The 24,516-nt window shown below is 38.7% G+C and overlaps 1 protein-coding gene and 1 non-coding gene across 3 annotated transcripts; both read right to left on the reverse strand.

The window, feature by feature from the left end:
• Positions 1 to 1,642: 1,642 nt before the first annotated feature.
• Positions 1,643 to 13,124, reverse strand: shtn2 (shootin 2). 2 transcript variants are annotated; one of them, XM_037757877.1, is made up of 17 exons: positions 12,986 to 13,124; positions 11,097 to 11,146; positions 10,668 to 10,728; positions 10,419 to 10,513; positions 9,831 to 10,014; positions 9,384 to 9,481; positions 9,192 to 9,273; positions 8,214 to 8,308; positions 5,563 to 5,697; positions 5,344 to 5,476; positions 3,769 to 3,910; positions 3,543 to 3,601; positions 3,190 to 3,287; positions 3,024 to 3,044; positions 2,890 to 2,943; positions 2,661 to 2,796; positions 1,643 to 2,005 (listed from the first exon to the last, which is right to left on the reverse strand). In XM_037757877.1, the coding sequence occupies exons 1-17, from the start codon at positions 13,017 to 13,019 to the stop codon at positions 1,848 to 1,850; spliced, it is 1,635 nt and encodes a 544-aa protein (XP_037613805.1). In that variant the 5' UTR covers positions 13,020 to 13,124; the 3' UTR covers positions 1,643 to 1,847. The 2 variants fall into 2 exon arrangements, with proteins under 2 accessions (XP_037613805.1, XP_037613804.1); XM_037757876.1 differs by having other exon boundaries at positions 3,190 to 3,290.
• A 2,520-nt stretch (positions 13,125 to 15,644) lies between these two features.
• Positions 15,645 to 15,727, reverse strand: trnal-cag. Its single transcript has one exon. It is a non-coding gene; the product is annotated as a tRNA-Leu (tRNA).
• Positions 15,728 to 24,516: the final 8,789 nt, after the last annotated feature.

Consider the following 24,516-nt stretch of genomic DNA (forward strand, 5'->3'; position numbering starts at 1 on the left):
CAGAATACATTACTGCATCCCGAAAGCTCAAACACCTTTGAGACCGACCGAGGAGGTAAACAATAAAAAATGTATGCTGGAGAGTGAAAAGGCAGGCCTTCTAGTAAAAAGAGCTAAATAAAGTAAATATATAATGTGAAACAGTGTGAGGACACTAAAATGGTGTCGGAGTCAAAGGTGAGAGTAATTTCATCTTTTCAAATGCTTTTAACAAATGCAGATAGATAGATGGTGTGGTGTGAGGGTGAACTCACTCATGCATGTATGCACATATATATACAGTATCTCTGTGGAGGTGAGAAAACAAAAGGCGACCTGACGCATTTAAAGATACTTTCAGGAGGAAAGCGCCCAGATCACCTGAGGCTCTTATCTCAACAACACCTCTGGGCTCTGGGTGTGAGAGCTTTAATAAATGGCACCCTCCATCCTTCTGCTGGATCGAGCTTTAAGAGGCAGACACCTCGGAAGAGAAGTGGGTAAGGGTATTCATATAATAAAGTGTATTTTTTATGGCTCAGGCTATTTTTCATCTATATTCTGTAGCATAAAAAATCCTGTGACTTGCACTTAGATCAGCTGAAACCCCGGCACCCAAAAGGAACGATGTTGGACATTAAACACGGCTGAATGAGTTTCATTTCCTTTGACACGCAACAAGTACTGGCTATTTGAAGCAGACCTGGTTTAAATGGCATTTGAAGAAAAATGCTTTTCTTTGTTTTTTCTTTAGATGCCTAAAACATGAAAAAGTGCCTTCTAGGGTGCCTTTCCAGTGGATAAAACGAGACGAAGTGCCCTCTAGGGTGGCCTTTCAGTGGAGAAAATTGGATAAAGTCCCCTCTAAGGTGCCCTTTCAGGGAAGAAGACTAGAAAAAGTGCCCTCTAGGGTGCCCTTCCAGTGGAGCAAATTGGATATATTGTCATCTGGGGTGCCTTTCCAGTGGAGAAAACATGATAAAGTGCCCTCTAGGGTGCCCTTCCAGTGGAGAAAACAAGATAAAATGCCCTCTAGGGTGCCCTTCCAGTGGAGAAAATTGGATGTATTGTCCTCTAAGGTGCCTTTCCAGTGGAGAAAACATGATATATTGTCCTCTAGGTTGCCCTTCTAGTGGAGAAAATTAGATAAAGTACCCTCTAGGGTGCCCTTCCAGTGGAGAAAATTGGATGTATTGTCCTCTAGGGTGCCTTTCCAGTGGAGAAAACATGATAAAGTGCCCTAGGTTGCCTTTCCAGTGGAGAAAACATGATAAAGTGCCCTCTAGGGTGCCCTTCCAGTGGAGAAAATATGATAAAGTGCCCTAGATTGCCCTTCCAGTGGAGACAATTAGATAAAGTACCCTCTAGGGTGCCCTTCCAGTGGGAAAAAGGAGTCCAGTGTACTAATTGGTGGCCTTAAAATGGAGAAAACATGATGCAGTGCCATATAAGCTGCCCTCCATGCTAGAAAACTTTATTCGTGTTGGTGCCCCTTTTATTTTTTCGCCCCTCAGACAGCCTGAGTCCACTACTGCCCCTGAATGTGGGATTCTATGTTTGTTTGCAATGTACACCTCCTGTCCGTTACTCCCAGGAGGATAAAACAAACATTAAGAGCTGTTTTCTGACATTATTTGATCCCTAAGTGATCACAACTCCAGTGTTTACTTTTAAGATCAACTGACATTTTATTATAAATGATCACAAAAGAAATGCATTCATGTATTAATTCAATACATATTCAAAAAAAGATATAATTGGCAAAAGAGATATTCAGGAAAATCACTGACAAATTAAAAAAAAAAAAGTATTGCAGGTGCAGTTTACTCAACAAACAACCATGACAATAAGACTTCCTGTAGCTGCTCTCACTTTTCTTGGCTGACGATCAGTGCTGATGCTCTGATGCGAGAGTCTCTCTTCTCTCTGTTCTGTCTCAGCCTCCGGAGCACCGGGGCACTGCCGCTCTCGCCGGCCCAGGGCCTGTCTCCTGCTGCTGGGACACACTGAGCACCTGCCTGAGGGTCTGACCAAGAGATTAAGCACAAATCCAGCCAATGAGAAGTGAAGAATGGGCTATAAAAGCTGACCACAGTGATATGATAAAGCTCTTTGTTCTGCTTATAAATATTGCAGAGGATACCCTTGCGTGCGGATCAAATGTTGAGCCTGGAGGAGAATACTTCTTAATCTTTCCTTTTGAATACATTAAAGCATATTTGCAGGACTCTTTCCAAAAGTCATATGTCACAGTGCATCACTATAGGAAGGAAATATTTATAAATAGCATTTTAAAGCCCACTTTTTTGCTGTTAAACCGTCCGTTGTGCAGTACATCCAGCCCTTTGAGAGTCAAAATATGCTTTCAAAAGACCACAAAACTGTCTTATCATCTCAGTTTTTCAACCCAGATCTTATTTAAAATGTCTCTCATAGCTTGAATATTGAGAAACATATAACCGTACTGCTTTTCACTGGGCTCAAACACATGTAGTCTAAAGGGGAATCATTTAGGCCCTTAGTCGTACAGCTATCTGTGATATACGTATAGCATACCTCTGTCTCTAAACAGACCACTAATAAGGACACACAAGAGACTACACAAATCATGAACAGTAGCAATATTAACAAAAACCCATTTAACGAATGACAAAACACAGAGGAGTGACAGGACAACGTACCCTGTGTCTGATCCTGGTGCTCCCCCATCGCTCTCCTCCTCCTCTGGAGCACCTGCAAGAGCTCTGGTGCCCCGATGTTTCGGCCCATTCCCCGTCTGGATGGCACCCTGCGGTGGTGCTGAACTTTCATGTTGTCCTGGCGTGTAGAACGGTTAAAAGTGTTTTAAAACACAGTGGTTTGAGTCGCCATTTATCACTCAAGTGTTTGGGCCAAGTGGAAGTACGTTACCAGCATTCCTTTCAACTCCAGGACGGCTGATTTTCTGTTTTCACTCCTCTGGTCCTGCAGGAAGATTTGGGAATGTTTTGGAACTGAACTGCTTTATAATAAAAAAGGAACAAACAGGTATGAAGATAACTGACCTTCCATGAGCTGTCATCCTCCTGTAAGCAGAGAAGACAGACGTTAGATATCAGAGTTTATTATTTACTGCTTTGGGTTTCGTTCTTCATCATCATATAAACGCCTAAAATGGGGAATTTAAACAAACAAACATGTAAGAAGTCTTTGTAGATGCAATTTGTCCACCTGTATTCTCGTGATGGGCCTCAGGCGGATGCCTTTCTTTATTCTCGCCATCATTTCATCCACCGCTTTCGTCTTCATGTCCAACAAGGGTGCTGCTTCTTCTTAAAGATTAGAGATTGATAAATTATATAGAACTGTTTTAAACCTTTAGAGCTGATATCGTATTGTTGGTGGTGTTTGTGGAATACGTATACTAGATCAAATTTTTATTTAAATTGGAGTAAAAGTAAAGTATTGTGTTTTGGAAAACCAGAAAGAAAATGTCATAAAAATCCAAGAATCCAGGATAAATCAGGACGAAAAGTATGTTTTATGTGACATTGTTGCAGCTGAATGAAAGGTGTGAAACTCACTGTTTTGATCAGCTTTGCCGGCTCTTTCTTTTCTCCTGCTTCTCAATAAATCAAGTGGACTTAGCACAAAGAGAGACAGAGAGAGAGAGAGAGGTCACAGGGGTCAAATTGTCATACGCAGTGAGCTTGTGTTTTACAATTCATAACTTATAAAAGCCTCTGATACAGTATATAAACAATCATGTGAAACTAAGACCATCCATCGCCGGGCTTATGTTAAACATACTTGATGACAGCAGTTGGAGGAGGAGGAGGAGGAGGAGGAGGAGGAGGTGGTGGAGGTGGAGGAGGCGGTGGAGCTGGAGTTGTTTTCTCCTCTGGCTCATCAGTCACATCCTTCTTGCTCAGTGTATCTTGTAACTGCCTCACTGCAAAGGAAGATTGTAAAACATTTCCTCTGACCGTCAGTATCGCAAGCTGAGAGAACATTCAAAATGATATTGATCCATATTAAATGAAACACCTTCTCATTCAGAGAGACGGACACAGGCTTAGGCTTTTTTAGCCTTAAGACAAGGATTTCGCAGAAAGCACAGTTTCTATTAGGCAACGACAAGATGAGTCAGCGAGGAGGCGTTTGAGTCCACAGCTTGTAGGAACTAGTGCATGTGACGTCATTCATAAAAGGATGTTTTGAAGCACAGATATGTAGGAGGGGTGTGAGGAGTCAGGAAATCCATTTACTGTAGCAAGATGGAGCTGAGGTGGGGTAGGCCACCACTTCTTAATCAAGCCTCCAATTAAAGGTACAGTGTGTGGGATTTGGCAGCATCTAGTGGTGTGGTTGCAGATTGCAACCAACTGAGTACCCCTCCGCTCAATCCTCCCCTTTCAGGACTACGGTAACGTGAGTCACGGAGTGCAAAACTGTGGTCGCCATTCGCCTCGCTCAGAGGTCATCCATACCATAATACAGGCTGTTCTCACACACTGTTTGTTGCAATACCTACAAAAAGTAATGCACTATAATTTGTGTAAAATCCAACGAAATCAATTTGTGTGTAACCAGGAAGTATAAAGAGCAACAAACGCCACATAGGGAGGAAGTCGTGCGGACGGGTGGGTCAAAAATTATCTGACTTTTGCCCAGGAGTCTGGTGTTCGTACCCCGTATTAAACCAGAAGTCAACATTGATTTTTTTTGTCACGTAAGCTACGTACTTAAGTAACGCCACTTCCGGAGTTATTTTAACCCAAACCACGATCTTTTCCTAACTAAGTAATTTTGTTGACTAAACCTAACCAAGTCGATCTTTCCCTAAACCTAATTAGTTCTCTTGTAAAGGAAGTTGTTTTTCGTTTATTTTGAAAAGACTGTATGCATGTAACGTGCGGAAATGTGTTGCTGGACATTCGTGGGGAAAGGAACAAAAAAGGAGGAATAACTTTATGAAACCGTTGTATGAGAATACGTCACATAATAACACTACTTTAGGAGCAACGGAAGTCAGACTGCGGCTGGGCTGGGCTACTGTAGAAACATGGCGTAGCAACATAGCGGATTCCGTGAAGAGGACCTGCTCCGTATGAAGACATAGTTATAAATATTATATTCCATTTGAAATGCTACACACTGTTCCTTTAAAATCTTCTTAGTTGAACATTATTTTTCAAAATCACCACCAAACACACATAAGAAGAAGTGAGATTAGTGACGGAAACTAAACATTGGTGTTGTTAAGGTGTTGCATGTGGAGTTTTTTGCATGAGGCGATTCCACATTGGCTTCAACATTCAGCCATTGCTTTTGACCCTTTTCTGCACCACTACCATAAAGCATGTTTTCTCCACTAGCAGCTACCTTCCTCCTGGAGCTGTGTCACGGTCCCGTTAGTTTCAGAAAGCTGAGTCTCTAAGGCCTTCCTCTCCTCCTCGCTCTTCTCCAGCTGCTCTCTCAGGTTCTGCAGCTCAGAGACGACACCTCTCTCTTTTACCTGAAAACAGGGATTAAAGAATCAGAGGAAAGGATGAAGAACATGTATAGACCATTTTGCTCTAGTATCACCCCATCTACACAAACCTGGTCCTGGTAACGGCGTTGTATATCCCACAGGGCCGTGCTGATGCTGGAGATCTGCTCCAGCGCCTGCTGCAGCTGCAGGCCGGTCTCTGAGCTCCGCGTCAGCATCACGCTCTCTTTCTTCTGCACCAACATCTGACAAGACAAATTCACCTTTTTGACTATGATTATCCACTTCTACGAAAATGTGAAAAAGAAATCCATTAATGACAATGAGCCACAATTAAGAGGAAAACTAAAGTGAGATCTGAATGGCTGGCTGTTAATTTTCTCCCCCAGGAGGTTGTCACAATGCAGAGAGTGTTTTCAAACCGCCGTTTGACTGAACAATGACTCCGAATTACTCATCGGCTTCATTGAAGAGTAGCAACAATGCAAACAGGATGATTTAGCCATGAGACAAAGCCTAATTTTTCCCACTTTATGATAAGTGGCTTGTAAGAAAAAATGGAAAATGTCAAGCTTTGCCTTGATTCACTGACAAAATCAGATTCTTTCTTCTACGGTGTGACAAATAAATACCACAAATTTAGAGATAATAGATGATCCGAGTGCTATAAACAAACATTTTGTTATTTTGCATGAGCTTCTGTGATGTTTAATATTGTATCTACAGGTGAACATGTGGGTATTGGTCAGTTAGATTAGATTAGACAACGCTATTAATCCTCAAAGGGATGCTAGTTTGGTTTCCAATGCACATCAAGTCACAGCAGACAACATATGAAAGACATACCGCCATTAACACGTATTCAAATACCACAAACCCATTTGTGGAAGGGTTTTCTGGGACAAATGTGAAGACATTTTCAAAATCAGTCAAACCGTTTGGCTGAAATATCAGCTTTTCTTATCATATCATATCTCAGTTCTGGGCACAATTATTGTTTTTGCAATATATTACATATAGCATGATAAGAAAATGGTTGTATCTCAGAAACTACAAGGAGCACAATCAAGTATTTGATATCTATGAACTCATAACAAGTTGAATATCAAAGATATGCACACATATGCAGTGTAAACAAAATATTTCATATAGAAAATGTGTTTAATAAACACAATGTTTTTCTTGTTTTTCCTCATTTTAAAAAAAACCCGATTTTGAATAATAATAAAAGTGTGATTTTTCATGTGATCTAAAAATTTCAAATTTGTACTGTTGGATACTTGCCCAAAGTATGTCTGCGCCAAATTGTAAGACTTAAGACCAATCAGTGCAAATGTTTTTCCTTATCATACTAAATATAGTCTTAGGGCACAACTGGGTTAAAGTAGCATGTATATATATATATGTATTTTTTTTTATATATTTACCAGCGATCAAGAAATATACAAAAGGCCGATCATAACTGATGCGCCTGAAAATATGACCTGTTTTTATTATTTTAATTCCAGAAACAGACACATTTTGAATATTGATTCCCCAAAAATATCAGAATGATGTGTAATGTGTGTGTGTAATTGTGTCATTGGCAGAAACAATATAACGGACATGATCTCAGTGTATTCATATTGGATTCATTGTTGTATTTGTGAGAGCAGGTCTATGATCAGAGAACAGGAAGTGTGATAAAAAGGTGGGTTTTCATTTCTGTGTTTTTAGCTTTAGTGAGCTCTGTTTCAGCACACGGCGCTCTGCAAACCACACCGCTCTAATCCCGGGTCTCCCTTCAGCGGAGAGAGCCATTTTCACACAGCAATTAGCACAATTATTTCATACACACAGACGCAACCAAACACACGGCTACACAAAGAGACAAAGACGCACACACACACACACTCCAAATTGTTTCCTGTTTTGAGGCCCTGCGTCATTATACCGCCGCGCATCACAGAGGAGAGGTGTGAATGCTCGGTGTTTTCAAAACACATGAAAACAGACAAATAGTAGTGCATACAAGAGGCATTCAGCGCAGGGGGGTCTTTTGCCATGAATTGAGAGTAAAGGGGATGTGGGGGGGGGGATTGTGTGAACAGTTGGGGGTCCTTTTCACAGGTAAGGACCCCTGCGAGGCGGCCCATTGTGCGCCTGTCCGGTAAATGGAGGCCGCCGCGCACAAAGGCGACAATTGCTATATGCTCGGCAAAACATAAAGGTGTCAGACGAAGACAGGTTGTGCTTAAAGACCACTATTCTCCTCCAGCGGCAGTGATGACCGCTAATTATGGGGGAGGGAGGGGCGAAATGGGAAGGGGACGGGAACAGAGAGGCGTTTTTTGAAAGAGAAGGCCTTCATTATGGGAGCAGCTGTGTGTGTGTGCGTGTGTGTTTGGGTATGTGGATTTTAAGTGAATTGGTGTTTTTACAGCTTGTGTCTGCTTTTGTCTTGTGTGTGTGTGAAAGCTTTGCCTCACACAGATTTGACCAAAGTGTCATCGGTGTGAAAACAGAGAATGGAGATCTCCTTCTCCTGTCCCGCCACGTCAGCTGACAGCGGAAGTGTGTGTGTGTGTGTGTGTCCGTCTGTTTCGCCGTAGCCGCCCGAAGGTCAGCGCTCCCAACACTCGCGCTCCCTTCCCGCGGCACGACCTGTCACCCTCAGTATCCATAGGTGTGAATGTATGACAAAATGTTTTGTGTGACGTGCAGACAACACACACACACACACACACACACACACACATATAGGCACGCCACGCGCTCACACCTGGTGGGCGAAGACTTCAGCGTGCTGCCGGAGGCCCTGCTCCAGCTCCAGCTTCTGAGACATTTCTGTGAACTCCTCGGTGACGAGCTGGGACACTGTGCATAAACACACACACACACACACAAAATTAAGTGGTATTTACGATGGCATTCATGATGTTTTTGACGGAGAAACTGAAAATGAAATGATTCATTGCTTAATAGATTAGTCAATCTGCAGAAAATTAAACACATTTGATAATAAACTAATCATCTTGAGTCATTTATGAAGCAAAAATGTCATTTATTTACTCATTTAAGTCTCTCAAATTATGAGGATTTGCTGCTTTTTTTCTGTCATTACAGTCACAATTACATGACACACACACACATTCATTGTATTGATTTGGCACCAGAAATCTGAGAGACAGATATCTCAAATCCAAAACTGTGTGTAGGGCTGCAACTAATTATTTTCTTGATTAATGGATTAGTTTTTTGATCTATAAAATGTCAGGAAATGTTGATCAGTGTTTCCCAAACCCCCAAACGTCCTCAAATGTCTTGTTTTGTCCACAGATATTTAGTTTACTGTCATAGAGGAGTAAAGAAACCAGAAAATATTCACATTTAAGAAACTGGAATCAGAGAATTTGGGCTTCTTTGTCTTAAAAAATGACTCAAACGGATTATCAAAACAGTTGGAGATTAATTTAATAGTTGACTAATCGATTAATAATTGCAGCTCTATTTGTGTGGTTAGATATCACTACATGGAAGACCAAATGTTTTTTTAAATTTGGGTGAAAGGACACTTTAAATACCTTCTTTAGATTTTGGACTGTTGGATGGACGAAACAAAAAATGGAAGCAAGAAAAGGCTATTTTCACTATATATTTTTTTTTTTTTACTTTTTCCAGATTTAAAAACAAAAAAATTATAGATAAATAAATAATGAAAATAATTATCAGCTGCAGTCTAAATGTAACGAGGACTCACCGCGTTTGATTTTATTCATGGTTTTGCTCTGTTTGCCCATTTTCCTCAGTATGGCCTCTTTCTCCTCGACCTCCAGAGTGAGCTAAGAGAAAACAGACTGTAATGAGACTCCATGTACGCACACACGCACACAAACACACACACAGACACACACACACACACACACACACACACACACACACAGTAATGTACCTGCTCTCGGAGTAGGACCTGCTCTTTAGTCAGATCCTCCACTTGTTGCTCCAGCTGCAGCTTCTCAGCCAGCAGACCGTCCACTGACGCCTGCAGCTCTGAAACATGTTTATGATGAGTTATAGTTTGCCTATGATGCTGATCTGATTATGCATGATTTTGGAGCACCTTAGTATGGAAAAATATGGAACAAAAATTATAGGGGAAAAATGTTTTAAATGTTTCTCCTGTAAGGTTTGGATAGGGAACACCGTGGGACCAAATCGCTATATATAAATTATATAATAAATACATGAATTAACTGCAATTAAATGGCTTTGTTCTTCAACTAATTGGCTGAAATAAAAAAAAATATTTTAAGATTTATGATCACACTCCTTTGGCAATTTATTTTCAATTTGCTTTACTGGGCAGACTAAAACAAACACTGCTGCACTGTTGTCTAACCTGCGATCTTGGCTTGATCCTCCAGCAGCAGCGTCTCCTCACCGAAATCGACCACGTCGTCACCGTTAACCGCGGGGTCGGCCTCCGGGTCAAAGGTCGCGGCAGCCAAGTTTTCAGGCAGCTCGGGGATGAGCGGCATCAGCATCTGGCTCGTCCTCTTCAGGACTTTGTTCTCTTTGGTCACCTAGGCAACAGAGGGGACTATGGCGAGTCTGGACGTTCATCGTTAATCTATTATATATAATATATATATTATACGGTTATCATGTGACGTACAGTACGTGAAGCCACTTCTTACTTCAGTCTCCTGACATGTCAGAAGAGGAAAGGAAAGGACACAAAATGAAACAAAAGGACAAAAAGAAGTAAAGAAAAGAGCATAGCAAAGAAAAGTGAAGGAAACGACAGGACGGTAAAGGAATGAAAAGGAAACGTTAAAGAAAGGACGTATGGAAATGTGGGAGAGGGCACAAGAAAAGAAAGGATAGGAAAGGATATACAGCGGGAAAGGAAATGGCATGGGGGAAAAAGGGAGGGAAAGGACATAGGAAAGGAAAGGAGCAACACTACAGTAGTAAAAAGACATACTTTGACAGCCAGCGCCTCAGCACTCTCCCTGCAGGAGCGTTCAATCTGGAACTGCATCTCCAGCACATTTATCTCTTTCAAGAGCTGATTGGAGGCTGCAAAATGAAAGGAGGAGAGATGTTAGTCATGGTCATCTCAAGAGACGAGAGATTTGAACTAAATCACACAAAATCAACCTGAAATTTAAGATTATTTTAAACCATTTCTGTGTGAAATTTGCACATCTATAACTGAATAAATTACTCTCACCTTCCTCCAGTTCAGACAGTCTCTGATTGGCTTCATCCCTCTGAATTTCCAGGATCTCACACTAACAAGAACAACAACAAGCAAAAACCGGAGAAAAAGATCACAACAAGTTGATGTATTTTATTCACATTTTATTATTTTATAATCAGATGATTGAGGCACCAAAATTGCATTTTGTCCTGTAATCAAGTTTGTTTTAGAGCTTTTTTTAATTCAGCAATTTATTTCTTACTTAAAATATGTGATCTGTGAAGGCAAAATAATATGTTTCCTCTGATTAAACATCACACATATTTATTTTTTTTAGCATCACATGGGAATATTACAGCAGGATATTCAGCGTTTCCTCCCATATTGATTGTCTCAGTTGCACATTACAAAGTGGCATTAATTAGCCGGGAATTTACTGCCTGTCACTAAAAGTGATACCTGAATGACTCCCTCGTCTTCGGAGGATAAATCACTCTCTCCGTCAGACTCTGTGGGGAAAAGAAAACCATCTTATCTTCACGCAACAGGCAGATTGTCAAACCGAGAACCGAGAAGACCCTCAGCTGGGAGGCGACATAATCAAAAGGTCCTCACATCCTGTCTGTGCGACTGCAAGAGGAACTTCACGAGGCCGTCTGAAGGAGGTCAGCGAGAGAAATACAGGAAGTGAAATCACAGTTTCACTTTCTGTGACCTCTGATTCACAGGAGTTTCCTGCTATACTTCACTTTGTCCAACAAACTGAGAGCTTTGAGTTCTTTAAGCAATTGTTTGGCATTTTGGGAAAGATGCTAAATAGCCAACCAAGAACCAGTCCAGCACATAATCCCCATCATTTTTAAACTATACACTGTTTTTGTGCGCATTAAACAAACAAGGCATGTTAAACTAGTGAACTTTAGAGGTGCTGGTAGGCAGATTTTGTTTTGTTTTGTCCACAGATATTTAGTTTACTGTCATAGAGGAGTAAAGAAACCAGAAAATATTCACATTCAAGAAGCTGGAATCAGAGGAATTTACCTTCTTTGTCTTAAAAAATCACTCAAACCGATTATCAAAACAGTTGGCGATTAATTTAATAGTTGACTAATCGATTAATCATTGCAGCTCTATCTGTGTGGCTAGATATCACTACATGGAAGACCAAATGTTTTTTGTAATTTGGGTGAAATGACACTTTAAATACCTTCTTTAGGTTTTGGACAAAAAATGGAAGCAAGAAAAGGCTATTTTCACAATTTTTTTTTTAACTTTTTCTAGATTTAATTAATTAATTTTAAATTATAGATAAATAACTAGTTAACTAGTGAACTTTAGAGGTGCTGGTGGGCAGATTTTGCTATCTTTGGACAGACAGGCTAGCTGTTTCCCTCTGTTTCCAGCCTTTGTGCTAAGCTAAGCTCACTGGCCGGTAGCTGTGGCTTCATATTTACAGGACAGATATGAGAATGATGAATTAGTGTATTTAGTGGTTAAACATAAACCCCATGCTGTGTCTCAATTTGGATGCTTCCGTTCGTAGCCTACACTCCCATGTAGTAAACTGTGTGCACTATATGTACTAGTGTGTGAATTTCGACAGGGTAGTGCGAGTGTCTCTACTTGATTTACATTTGTATAGTGCGTTGTTCACCAGTGCAACCGGAACCGCTGCTGGAACCTCCCCTTCCGCTACGTATACAAGATGGTAACGGCTGAGGGTGAGAAGTGTCCAGCGATCCACTTCCATGAGTTATGAATACACCATTTGTACTGCATTTTGCCATACGTATGCACTCAAAATAGCAAGTATGGAAGTATGGAAGTATGCAAATTGAGATATAGCACCAGTCTTTATGCTAAGCTGCGTTAAACGGCTGCTGGCTGTAGCTGCATATTTAACAGACAGACATGAGAGTGGTATTGATCTTCTGATCTAACTCTCATCAGGAAAATGAATTAGCATATTGTGAACTTTTACTGTAATGAAGCATTGATTCATTCATTCCAGCTAATATTTTATTCAAGCACTGTTTTGGGATTTCTTAAAGCAATTTTAAATGAGCGTGTTGGAAATAATCAAATAAAGATCACTGAAAGAACCATTTAAAAAAACTATAAAACTTGCTTTTATTGAATGAACTGCACAAAAGGGAAGCATTTTGTTGTTCATTAAAAAGGTAACCTTCAACTTTTGCACCAAATCTCCAAAATTCAATAAATAAATAAAATCCCCTGATTATTTTACTCCACAAATCCACAGTAAATAACATAATTTACTGAAAGGTGATCATGCGACTAAAATAAGTATCTCAGCACCAGTTCATATCCATATTATCAAGTCTTACCTGCCACTGCATTGTCTTCACCTTGCACCCACATGCTGCCGTCTGCACAGTTTTCAAGTTTTTATCTCCAGCACAAACAAAAAACAGTCTTCTGTCTGAGCAGCGGTCGGCTTATAGGAAACAAGTAGGAATTTCTGCTTAAACCCTCCCCCAGTGCCTCAAACTCAAAAAGAGGAACTTTTTCCTTACTCCTTTCAGCCAAAAGACGATCCTAATCATCACAGTGTAATGTAGATTTATAGCCTAATACATCAAATATGAATAATATTTGCTGAGTTAGAGGTGAAGTGAGTTAGAGGACGAGGTGTTTGAACTTTTCCCCCCTTTTCATGCAGCGAAAAGAGGAAAATGTAGCCTCTGTCCATGCATGTGGTCTCTAAGGGACGACACTGTCTCTCTACTGCAAGATCAATGTCACTCAAGCAGCCGGAGCGAGGGCGAAGCTGCTTTTACTCCTCTATTAGCATCTGTGCTCAGAGTTCATGACCTTTGAAACATCGGACCTGCCATGGGAACCAAATTCTGGGTGATAAATCAGGAGATGACGGTGACAGTGATGATGTCGATGACACACATTGCTCCTCTATGAATAATTTAAAAACTTCTACTTCGTGTATTATTTATTCACCTGCCTTCCAGGAGTTTATTTCTACAAGTATGTAGAGAGGTTGGTCAGGGTTAAGTACAACTCGTCTTTAAACTGTTAGCGGTTGACTTAGCCGCCTTGGTGCTCCGGATGGGATCCCCATCGGTTCCTAAAAGCAGCTCACAAATATATTTTTTTCATTTTTAAAACAGGCTCAGTAATTTTCTAAAACAGCTGGGCACTGTAGTTTTTAATAATCATAACTCAAACAGGAGGAAATGGGGCATTTGTCGGGGACTATTTTCAGCGGTGGATGAATACACATTTAGCTCTCTAGTAAGTATTTTACAGCAACAGGACTGTATGTGTGCGTTTGACCCCAAATAAACAGTGTCCACGTTCATGGTAATGAAGGAACATTAATGTGCACATGGTGCTCTAGATTATTTCTATAAAATTAAAAAAATATTCGTTAAACATTCACATTTTGTGCTGAAACGCGCCAATGTTCAATAGCGGCCTCGAATAGCTACTTTTTAAATATTAAATCAAATTTTTAACGATGATATTGGCTGCAAGATTTCTTTATTTGCAACACAAACATGGGACAATAACTATCTTTAATCATGGTCTAATCTAAAATAATCAAAAGACCTCATTCGTATTTTTGCTTTTAAATCACCTTCAACGTGCACACGGACCACCTGCTAAGCCGAAGGATAAAAAGCTGCGGTGATTCATGCCAGTGACGTCCTTGTGATTTAATGAGTCTTTTCTCTCTCAGTGTGTTGCTCTCTTTACAGGCACCACCTGAGCACCAAAACCTCCTCCAGCCTGTCACCCCGACCTTTACTAATGATTCTTCACCATGTTAATAAAGGTGAAATTGTCACTTAACATTAGCTGTTGTCTGGTGTGTCTTTCAGTGGGCAACATTGTCAGAAAACTCCTCATTAAAACTGGGCCTATTGAGAAATCTAGTATTTTCTGTAGTAATCTTCTCTGTAAGGCGTGGCAGTATGACAAATACAGGCTTTTTTTTTTTTATCAATATATATATATATATATCAATATTGCCGCAATATCATCTTATAATTGGCATTTTATTCTATAAAATATAAATGGACAAAACAAGCCTAAATGTTGTCAGCAAGACCAACACTGAGGTCATGTGCTCAGTATTTGTTTCTGGGACTTCTGGAGTTTTTAGCAACCTGTTGGGAGTTCGTTAAAAACTACTGCTAACTGGTATTAAGTCGGACTTTTTGGCATTTATTAGTAATATATAACTATTTTAAAAATGCTTTATGACATGTTTAACAATATGAAATAATAATAATAATAATAATAATAATAATAATAATAATAATAATACAAAATTGATTCAGCATTTACCTAACTGTGGAATCAAAAATCAAAATATCTATTTAGTTATTTATTTTTCCTTTCCTTCTTGGTATAGTCATGTTATGTGTGTGTAAATGTATGTATAATACAAAAAAAAATCAAAATATCTGAATCTAAATGTTTTAGATCTTCATGATGGGAAAATAATAATAATTTTCAATGAATGAAAAAATATGAAAATATTCAAATATTTTAGTTTTTTTTGTATACATATATTATTTAATATAATAATAGATTTTAATTTGACCCCCCAAAAATAACTCATGAGGGAAGGGACTTAGAAAGTATTTCTAAAATCATGGAATATTCATTTTTTTTATTTGTTTATTAAGTTCATTATTTTCTATTGAAAATGTATATCTTTATTTTACCATGCGCATAATCATGAATTACATACAGTAGAAATAATCACAATTGCTTAACAGCTGTGCTCAACAACCTATTTGTGTTAGTTGAAGGCATGACTGAGCTACACATCTATTTCAAGCTGCAAAAATCGGTCAAAGGTTATTCCTTCAAAATAAAAGTCTCAGATGATAAAAAAACAAGCTACTTTCGATTCGACTGGAATGTAGAAGTTGCAGTTTACTAAAGTGTCAGCAACGCTATTAAGTTATTCTCATGTGTTAATGAGTATTGTCATCGCAGTGCTTCCTAAAAGGTTTCTGTCAGAAGGGGGATTCGAACCCCCGCCTCCAGGGGAGACTGCGACCTGAACGCAGCGCCTTAGACCGCTCGGCCATCCTGACACATTATAAACGCATAACACATTTTTGTGATTTATTGATGGATATCACGTTTTCAATAAAAAATAAATACATAAGAAAATATAATATTTAAATAAATACATTTTAATTAATAATGAATAATTTAATTTTTTTTTTTTTTTTTTAAGAAATTAAAATATAATCAGACTTACCCTCCTCTTAGGATGTCTCAAGTGCAGTATGTTTCCTGTCATTTCACACACCTGCTGCAGTTCTTGCCCTCAACATAAAGAGCTGCAAATTCAAGGTGAAAGTTCAAGTTTATGATCATTTGATAGCATTAAAAAAAGTAGATAAACAAGGTCCTGCAAGCCTCCTTAAAACAGTAACCCCTTAATATACAGTTGCATTTCACTACATGTTTTTTTACAGCTGCATCAGTCCATTAAATAGAAATATTTTAGATGTGATCTGCAGCATTTTATACATTTAAAAAAAAAAGTCACTCGACATATTTGGTAACTTTGGACACTTTTAGGTCTCAGCTAAAATTAAAAATAAAATGATTTGAGTTTGAGTTCATAATAAGTTGAATGAATGAATGAATGAATGAAAGACTTTATTTCGAACATAAAAATAAATAAAAACAGATACAAAATAATAACAAACAAAACAAGAGTAATAGTGTCCGAAAAGGAGTAGGTAGAAGTAAAACTTCTATTTCCCTACCCCTTTCTCACTTCTCCTCTAAGAACTCATATATCATAGAATGATAATATAATATAATATATAAACTATCCCAGATTTTTTTACATCCCAAATTAAATATATGAACAGCATCCCAAGTTTATTTACAACCCACATGTCCATCCGGAGTTAAAAAGTAGATGTAAACCAACCGTTAACGCAACCCTTATCACAACTCTTCCTCAACCATATAACTCCCAAAAATATCTTTTTTGTATAGCTTTTTAAAGTGATTTATATTTGTGCTCCGCTTCAACCCATCACCTAAGCCATTCCACAAATCCACCCCACAGACTGAATATAGTTGACCACTAGCAGGATAGGGGTATTTTACATAACATTTTAACATACTGCATACTGTGAGAATTTGTTGTCTGTGTTTCACTGTTAAGAGTCCAAGATGGTCAAATATGGTAAAATATATACTATTATTATATATTATTGTGTGTTATTTTTCAATTTTCTAAATGGGTTGCCTCATCAGAATACCTACCAGTGTTTTTGGCACTTCAGACACTATTTAGGTGCAATAGTCTGAACATTTTTTGCACAAGGTCAATTAAGATGTTTGAGAAACACAACTCAATATAAAAAAGTTGGGCTGTCAAAGTTAACACGATAATAACGCGTTAACGTGAATTCATTTTAACACCACAAATTTCTTTAACACATTGCGATTTTTAGGTTGTAGCAGGCTCAGTTTTAAGCGAAGGAAACTAAATAATGCTCAAAACTTCTGCTAAATTTTGGTGAGGAAAAACTGTCATGGCCATCTTCAAAGGGGTCCCTTGACCTCTGACCTCAAGACATGTGAATGAAGATGGGTTCTATGGGTACCCACGAGTCTCCCCTTTACAGACATGCCCACTTTATGATAATCACATGCAGTTTGGGGCAAGTCATAGTCAAGTCAGCACACTGACACACTGACAGCTGTTGTTGCCTGTTGAGCTTCAGTTTGCATGTAGATTTTAGCATTTTTATGTTAAATGCAGTACCTGTGAGGGCTTCTGGACAATATTTGTCATTGTTTTGTGTTGTTAATTGATTTCCAGTAATAGATATATACATACATTAGCATAAAGCAAGCATATTTGCCCACTCCCATGTTGATAAGAGTATTAAATACTTGACAAATCTCCCTTTAAGGTACATTTTGAACAGATAAAAAAATGTGCAATTCATTTATGATTAATCACAATTAACTATGGATAATCATGTGATTAATCGCAATTAAATATTTGCATCGATTGACAGCCCTAATAAAAAGACACACAGAATCATGAATCATCTATTAAAAGTAGAAATACAATGCCATAATGCAGGTCATACTGTTGCATTTGGGCTAAAATCATAATTTTCTAAATTGTAATTAATCAAGTAGGTTCCACTAACATTAAAAGGGAGATGGACAGACAGACAAGACAGCATGAAACAATAATAAAAACCAAATTAAAAGGCGTGGGCACCATCTTACTAAAACTATTCTTCCTCTTTTAATTTTAATTGGTCTTTAAAATCATTAAGAGACAAGTTTTTTCTTCATAGAGGCAGAGATCGTGCTGCGTTTCCTCCCAAACTCTGCTGCAGCTCTGGTGGACCGCCAAAAGAAGCAAAGAAACCCCAGCAGCTTGTCTTTTTTTACATCTCCGCCATGATTGGCTCAGACGTCACACATGCCTTTCATCCTGGAAATCTCAAACCTGGCAACCCCTCCCTCATCTGCATCCACACAAGGATTCTAAAACGAAACAGAGGTTTAATGAAGCTGCAACGTCTGGTTTAGTTTACTGTAGCATCTGGTCGTTTGATACTCGGAGCAGAATTAGACCGACGTGACAGATTTCAACGCCACTGATCTGATGTGTTTCTGAGCATGTGACAAAGAGGAGAAGCTTGTGATTATCTGTTAAAATCTACATGTGTGAAATGAGCAAAAAAATGTAGTAAGAGATTATGAGAGAGAGGGCGACACAAACACACACTCACCTGCTCCGGCTCTGGCCTACTCAGCACTAATGACTGTGTGATTGGATTATCCGGGCTTTTAGCAGCACCACAGCTGCAGCTGACAGAGAAGCTAACCTGCAAAGGCCAAGCTGGGGTCAACAAGAGGTCACCTGGGTCGCGACCTTTCCATAAGACGAGGGCCTTGGGCGGGACGGCAGAGGAGAGGCGTAGAATGAAAGACGAGTGATAAGAGGGAGGTGTTTTTTTTAGCAGGATGGTGACAGACAGGATCCATGTTTCTGGGAATCCAGAGATGCTGGAAAGAGAGGAGGAGGAGGGAGGAAGGATGGAGAAGGGAGACGGGATACGTTGTGACAGAAGAGCCTCGCAGACACTGCTGGCCTCCTGGTGACTCCACTGTACGCCGGAAACACAAACAAACAACTCTCCTTTTTTCTCTCTCTCACACTTACTGCCTTCTCTATCATAAAAAAAAACGTGTCCGAGCCATTACGTTTTGTCCAAACAGACCTCAAAACAGAGGATATCATTTCCCATGACCCCGAACTATCCTTTAACCATCTGCTAGGTTTAAAGCGTTTAATAGGATATTTGATATGTGGGCCACGTTCACCCCTTCATATGACATCACCATGCAGTCACAGATTTAAATTTGTACGTGCTGAGATCAGACTGGACAACAACAGTCTCCGCTCCATTGTCTGACTGATTATATACCTCGCCATACTGTTGGTATATTCTTGTTATACTATACCATATGATACTGTAGTATATTAGATATTCTATTCAAGTCTATGGTATATTGCTGTACTATATTTATACCGTATACTCAGTGGTGTAGTGGCAACAGACCGTTGCTATGTATAACAGACTGTTGCTATGGGCGCAATTCTGATCTCGGACTCTGGCCGACCGTTTTTGTGTCAAATTATTGATTTTTTTCAGTAAGTAGCCGTGTAATAAGCGGGATAATGTACAGCTAGCGGGTCATTATTGTGAAATAAACCCTCTTAGGGCGATGCAAGACCCCTCCGCTTGTCGGGGTTTATTTCACAACAATGACCGCCTCGCTGTTCATTATCCCTTACTATGCTACTATATTACTAGATGACTACACCTTATACTAAGTCTCATATTCCATACTATATATTGTATATATATTATACTATATTATGTTAATGTCTAGACAAACAGAGAGTACCATTACTTAAGGAGGACCTATAGAGAGGCGAAGTTCCGCCCCTTCCGGTGGGACCTTATTTGGGAAAAAATATTAACAGTAGTCAACGGCGAGAGACAAATATTTTTTTGATTCACACACATATGATGTTTGTTGAAAATACGTAATTAGAAAGACTACACACCCTAAGTCGTGTAGTGGCGTCTCTCTCGCTGAAGCTACGATGCCTGTGTGTTTCACACTGGGATGTACTCACACCAACAACGGGTCTGATCGTTCTTTCTCTTCCCGGCTGATAAAAAGACAATGGTCAATGGTCGACAAAGTTACAAAGCCCAAAATCCACGCCAAAGGGAGGTACTCTCCCCAACAGAAACACTGCTCCTGAACTGCCTGAAACGCCTTGATTGAAGTCCCGCCTTTTCTTCCGTAACGTGGTGATGTCACCAAGTAATGCATTTGCATAATACCTGCCTATCAGCTAGTTTGGCACGCCCTCAAACATGTTCTAGTAGAAACCCAAAATACAAGTATGCACCTGGAAATAAACATGATATGTCCTCTTTAATCACATCATATATTAGTCTGGTGTACACTGTTTACATAGACTTGTTGACTCTACTGCTATCAATCCCACTACCGTGACTTTACTCTGTCATCTGTCTCCAAATGCTCTGCATACTTAGTTTGTTATATTATTATTTATTTCTGTTATGTTCGATACTATATAACTGCATTTAATTCTGTCCCTGTGCTGCTGCAATAGCTGAATTTCCCCGCTGGGAATCAATATCTTAAAGTGAATTCATGTTACTGTATTTTATGAGTCACTACTAAGCTGACGTAGGAGACACATGAATATTTGAGGCTGCAGGTGTAAATGAATGAGACCAGTCCAGAGCTGAGAATAGCCGCCCGTGAGTCAATTCCCTGCAGGGGATTTGTCTCTGCATTAGCTTAGACCAGAGGATGATGACCGAGTCTATTAGAGTGAGTAAATGACAATACTCTCAGCGCATGTTACACACACACAGATTCACACACTGATCCACTGAGCTGAGGGACAATATTCACGAGCAGTGTGCTGCTGGCTACTGTTGTTATTGATCATCCTGCTAACTCCACAGGAGTAGAGAACGCAAACTATTTAAAAACTGTAATCATTAATGGATTCAGATGGATTTCTTTAGGATTTTACGTAGCTCAATTGTGTATTTATTGTAAATTTTCTAATTAATGTGTCCGTTTTCTAACTCATTTATTATGTAAAGGGCCAAGTTTTGTATGAATGTATTGTGCATTAGTCTCCCTTTATTTTACTGTATCGGATATCAAACCTCTACACTCTGTTTTCCAAAATGTGTGAAAATGTATGAAAACAAGTCCCTAAAGCTAGAACTGAACACTCGTGGAGACTCTTTGTCTTGTTTACTCAGTCTAAGATCAAATATTTTCCTCATACAAATCATAATTTTTATGAATTGTTTTGGGTTGTGTGCTGTGGCAACCTGTGGCTTGCAGAACAAAAAGCTCTAGCACATTTTTACTGTAATGTGGTGTTGAACACTGTTGTCTTTTAAATTTTTTCCCGTCATTTCATCTTTTAATCACTATTATAATCACTACTAAAATGTGTGATAGAGTTTTTTTTGTGTTTATTATATTTGCATATATATATGCATAAATTTAAATTTACGTTTGCCTTAAATTCTGCCTCCAAAGATAAATAATTTAATTTAATTTAATTTAATTTAATTTAATTAAGTGTTTTTCACTCTATTCTATTTGGGCAATGTTCTTGTAGCTGCGTTGTGTTGAGACAAAATTAAACAACAGTGGATTTGAGAAGTTTCTCTATTTTTTTAAAAGGAAAAAGGGTTTGTAGAAAATCATGTTTACTTCTCAAGTGAGGTATTGAAAATAGTAATGCTTCAGTATATTTACCGAAAACTTATTTAAAATGTTCAACAATACTCAGGATTTAGTTTAAATTAGATGGCTGGACATTAAATAGAAAATACAAATTAGAAGAAATTATACTCCTAAAGAAAGCCACCTGATCACTCTAAAGTCCCTGTAAACTAATTATAGTTTATATCTCTATTCTTTTATTAGTCCATCTAGTTAGTCCGTCACCTTTATAACACTTTGAACTCCACTAAACAGTATGTTTGGTTGACTGATGTATTCTTGTTGCACTGTGTATGTATTTGTTTTTATAAAAGCCTAACTGCAAATTAGCTAAATGCCATTTTTATATGATATTTATCCATCCCTGCAGAAAAACCTTAATCTCAATTTATCAAGGCCATAGTTGCTGTGACAGAAAACAAACTTACATGTTAACCATCCACTCTGTCAGGCTGTACGTGTGTATTAAATAGCTGCAGCTGGTGGTTTTTCCACCCTGAGCTCTGTAGGTGTCACTCTAACTCTGTGATCGGCCACCTGTTGCTCCGACACAGTTCTTCAGTACTGAGCTCGAAGTCTTTAGAACTGCACGGGAAGGAATTTAACTTGGTATTTGAATAGAAAAATAAATAAATTACTAACAAAAAAGTGAAAAAAAATATATATTTTTTTATCTATAAGAAGGTATAAATTAAAAACAATTTGCATAGTGTATATTTTCTCCCACAAAAATGTTTTTTTTAGTAGTGTTTATTATTGTGAATGGGATTTTATGATTTTTCCCCCTTTGAATTTCCTGTTTTGTCCCTTATACACCCTTATACACCTGAGGTTTTTTGTTTTTTTTAAATAATAATATCCCCTTTAATTTCTGTGCTCATGCCAGACTAAACTGTAAAAGTCTGTACGAAAAGAACACGTCACTGTAGTCAGCACTGTACGCCCGACGAAATACCAGACACCCTGTCAGCGTCTCCTGTAACGGCAGCTACATCACCGTCTCACAGTGATGATGTCAGAGGGGAAGCCGTCTGCTGAACCCGGCACAAAGTGGCACAGTCTCCTCCGGGTTACGACAGGAAAGGAAGCGGGGTGTCTGGTCATGGTGGGCACACAGTGGCACAGTCTGCTCACACAGATACATGCATTCACACACTGCAGCTCATAGATAGACGCATCTGTCTGGGAATTAACAGCATAAATTAGCGTGATTTTCTTTGTTACAAAGAATTATTTCTCGCTCTTAAATCATAACTTGCTGTACGTTTAGTCGCCTCACCTTGATTGGTGCTTATTTTCTCTTCAATAAAGCCAATTTGCTCTTACCAGTGTTACCTGATTGCACTCTTATTTCTCATGAACGCTGGCTTTAAATGCAATCACATCATTTCTGTTTGAATGTCAATGATCTCAGTTTAGATCCTAATATTTATTTTACTGCAAATGGACAAATTTGAATGAGCTGCAATATACAGAATACTCATACAAAGGAGAGTTATATATACAGTAAGGATATTATAAATATGCTTCTCTGTAAAAGACAAGTCTCAAGGGCAAAGGTCAACACCAGACTCCCTTACGAAAAAGTAGCATACTTCAACTTTATTTTATGAAGTAAACTGCAGTAAAGTATATTTCTCAAGTATACTTTACATAGTAAGTACTAAAATCAATGCACTAGTATACTTGTAAGTGTACTAATAAATCGGCCCACTTCTTAGTTTATAAAAGAATACTTTTAAGTGTGCTTTAAGTGTAAGAATAGTGAACTTTGAGTACACAACCAGTTCTAAGTTGTATTTTGTACTGCAACTGAAGTGAACTATACATATAGGTATACTATTAGTTTGCTAGTTATATACTTGTAGCCCACTTTTTAGTTTAAGAAAGTACACTATAAAGTACACTCTATGTAAACTACTAGTTTGATAGCTTTTACTGCAAGTTTTCTTTAACTTATAGTACTTAGCCAGTGATTGATGCACTACATGCTGTAAGGCTCCTTTTGAGATAAAAAAAAATGCCTTCACGGTGAACAGAGAATTAAAAAACATAGATGATTTGAAGTAAATAAATATCCAAATATACGATTACAAACTCTCACACACTCTAAAAGGCTACTCTACCAAAAAGTAAGCATAAGCCAAGTATACTTAGACTTTCTGTATACTTGTCAGTATGAGAAAAGTATACTTAAGTATACTTTTGTTAAGTATATCTCTGATAAGTACATAAAAAGTAAACTGAAAGCATACTCTCTTATTTTAAACTTAAAAGAAGTATACTAATAGCACACTTGAATAAACTTCTCCTCCACATATACTGGAATGAGAGCAACTATATGTGATTAAAACATAAACTGCTGCTTGTTTTAATACTGAGATTAAGCCGGTCACGTTTCATTCTCACGTCCATTTTTCGCTCATCTTTCAAACTGTCTTTCTCTTGTTATTGGTCTCACAGCATTACACAACTTCTTCTCACAAGGTCACACTCTGTGTCTATACCAACTTTAGAAGACGAAGTGTTCGGCTGAAAATAAGTCTAAAAGTCCAGTATGAAAACAAGGTTAAAAGACGGAGATGGGATGACACAAGATATGAAAAACATCTGTATTCATCACCAAGGCCACGCCCATTCCTCCCCCTCTATTTCTCCCTCCATCCCATCATCACTCCTCCCTGTATACTGCCTGTACTCCTCATCCTCTACCATCCCTGACACTCTTTTTCATCCTTACCTTGCATTTCCTGTTGCTCATCCTCTCTCTTTCCCTCCTTCTATCCATTTTGTTTCCTCTTTTTTTAAAATCCTGTTCCTTTTCTAACGTTTTCCCAACTTTTCTCTTCCTAAAATGTTCTCCCTCAAACTCCCTTCTCCATCCTCCTTCCCCCCTCCCACTCTTCTTCTCCTCATCCTCGCCATTTCTCCTCCCACTCCCCTGATCTTCCTATCCATCCCTTTTTGTCTTTATTCACTCTTCATCTTTTTTTTCCCCTACCTTCCTCCCTCCTCCTCCTCC

The sequence above is a fragment of the Sebastes umbrosus genome, chromosome 22, assembly GCF_015220745.1.
Source record: "Sebastes umbrosus isolate fSebUmb1 chromosome 22, fSebUmb1.pri, whole genome shotgun sequence".
NCBI lineage: Eukaryota > Metazoa > Chordata > Actinopteri > Perciformes > Sebastidae > Sebastes > Sebastes umbrosus.

Excerpts from the sequence above, each read along its gene's own strand:
- shtn2 (XM_037757876.1), bottom strand. The coding sequence starts at position 13,019 with ATGTGGGTGCAAGGTGAAGACAATGCAGTGGCAG. Across the intron at positions 11,147-12,985 it reads TGAAGACAATGCAGTGGCAG|AGTCTGACGGAGAGAGTGAT; the intron begins GTAAGACTTGAT and ends TTTTCCCCACAG. Across the intron at positions 3,911-5,343 it reads GACACAGCTCCAGGAGGAAG|TGAGGCAGTTACAAGATACA; the intron begins GTAGCTGCTAGT and ends CTTCCTTTGCAG.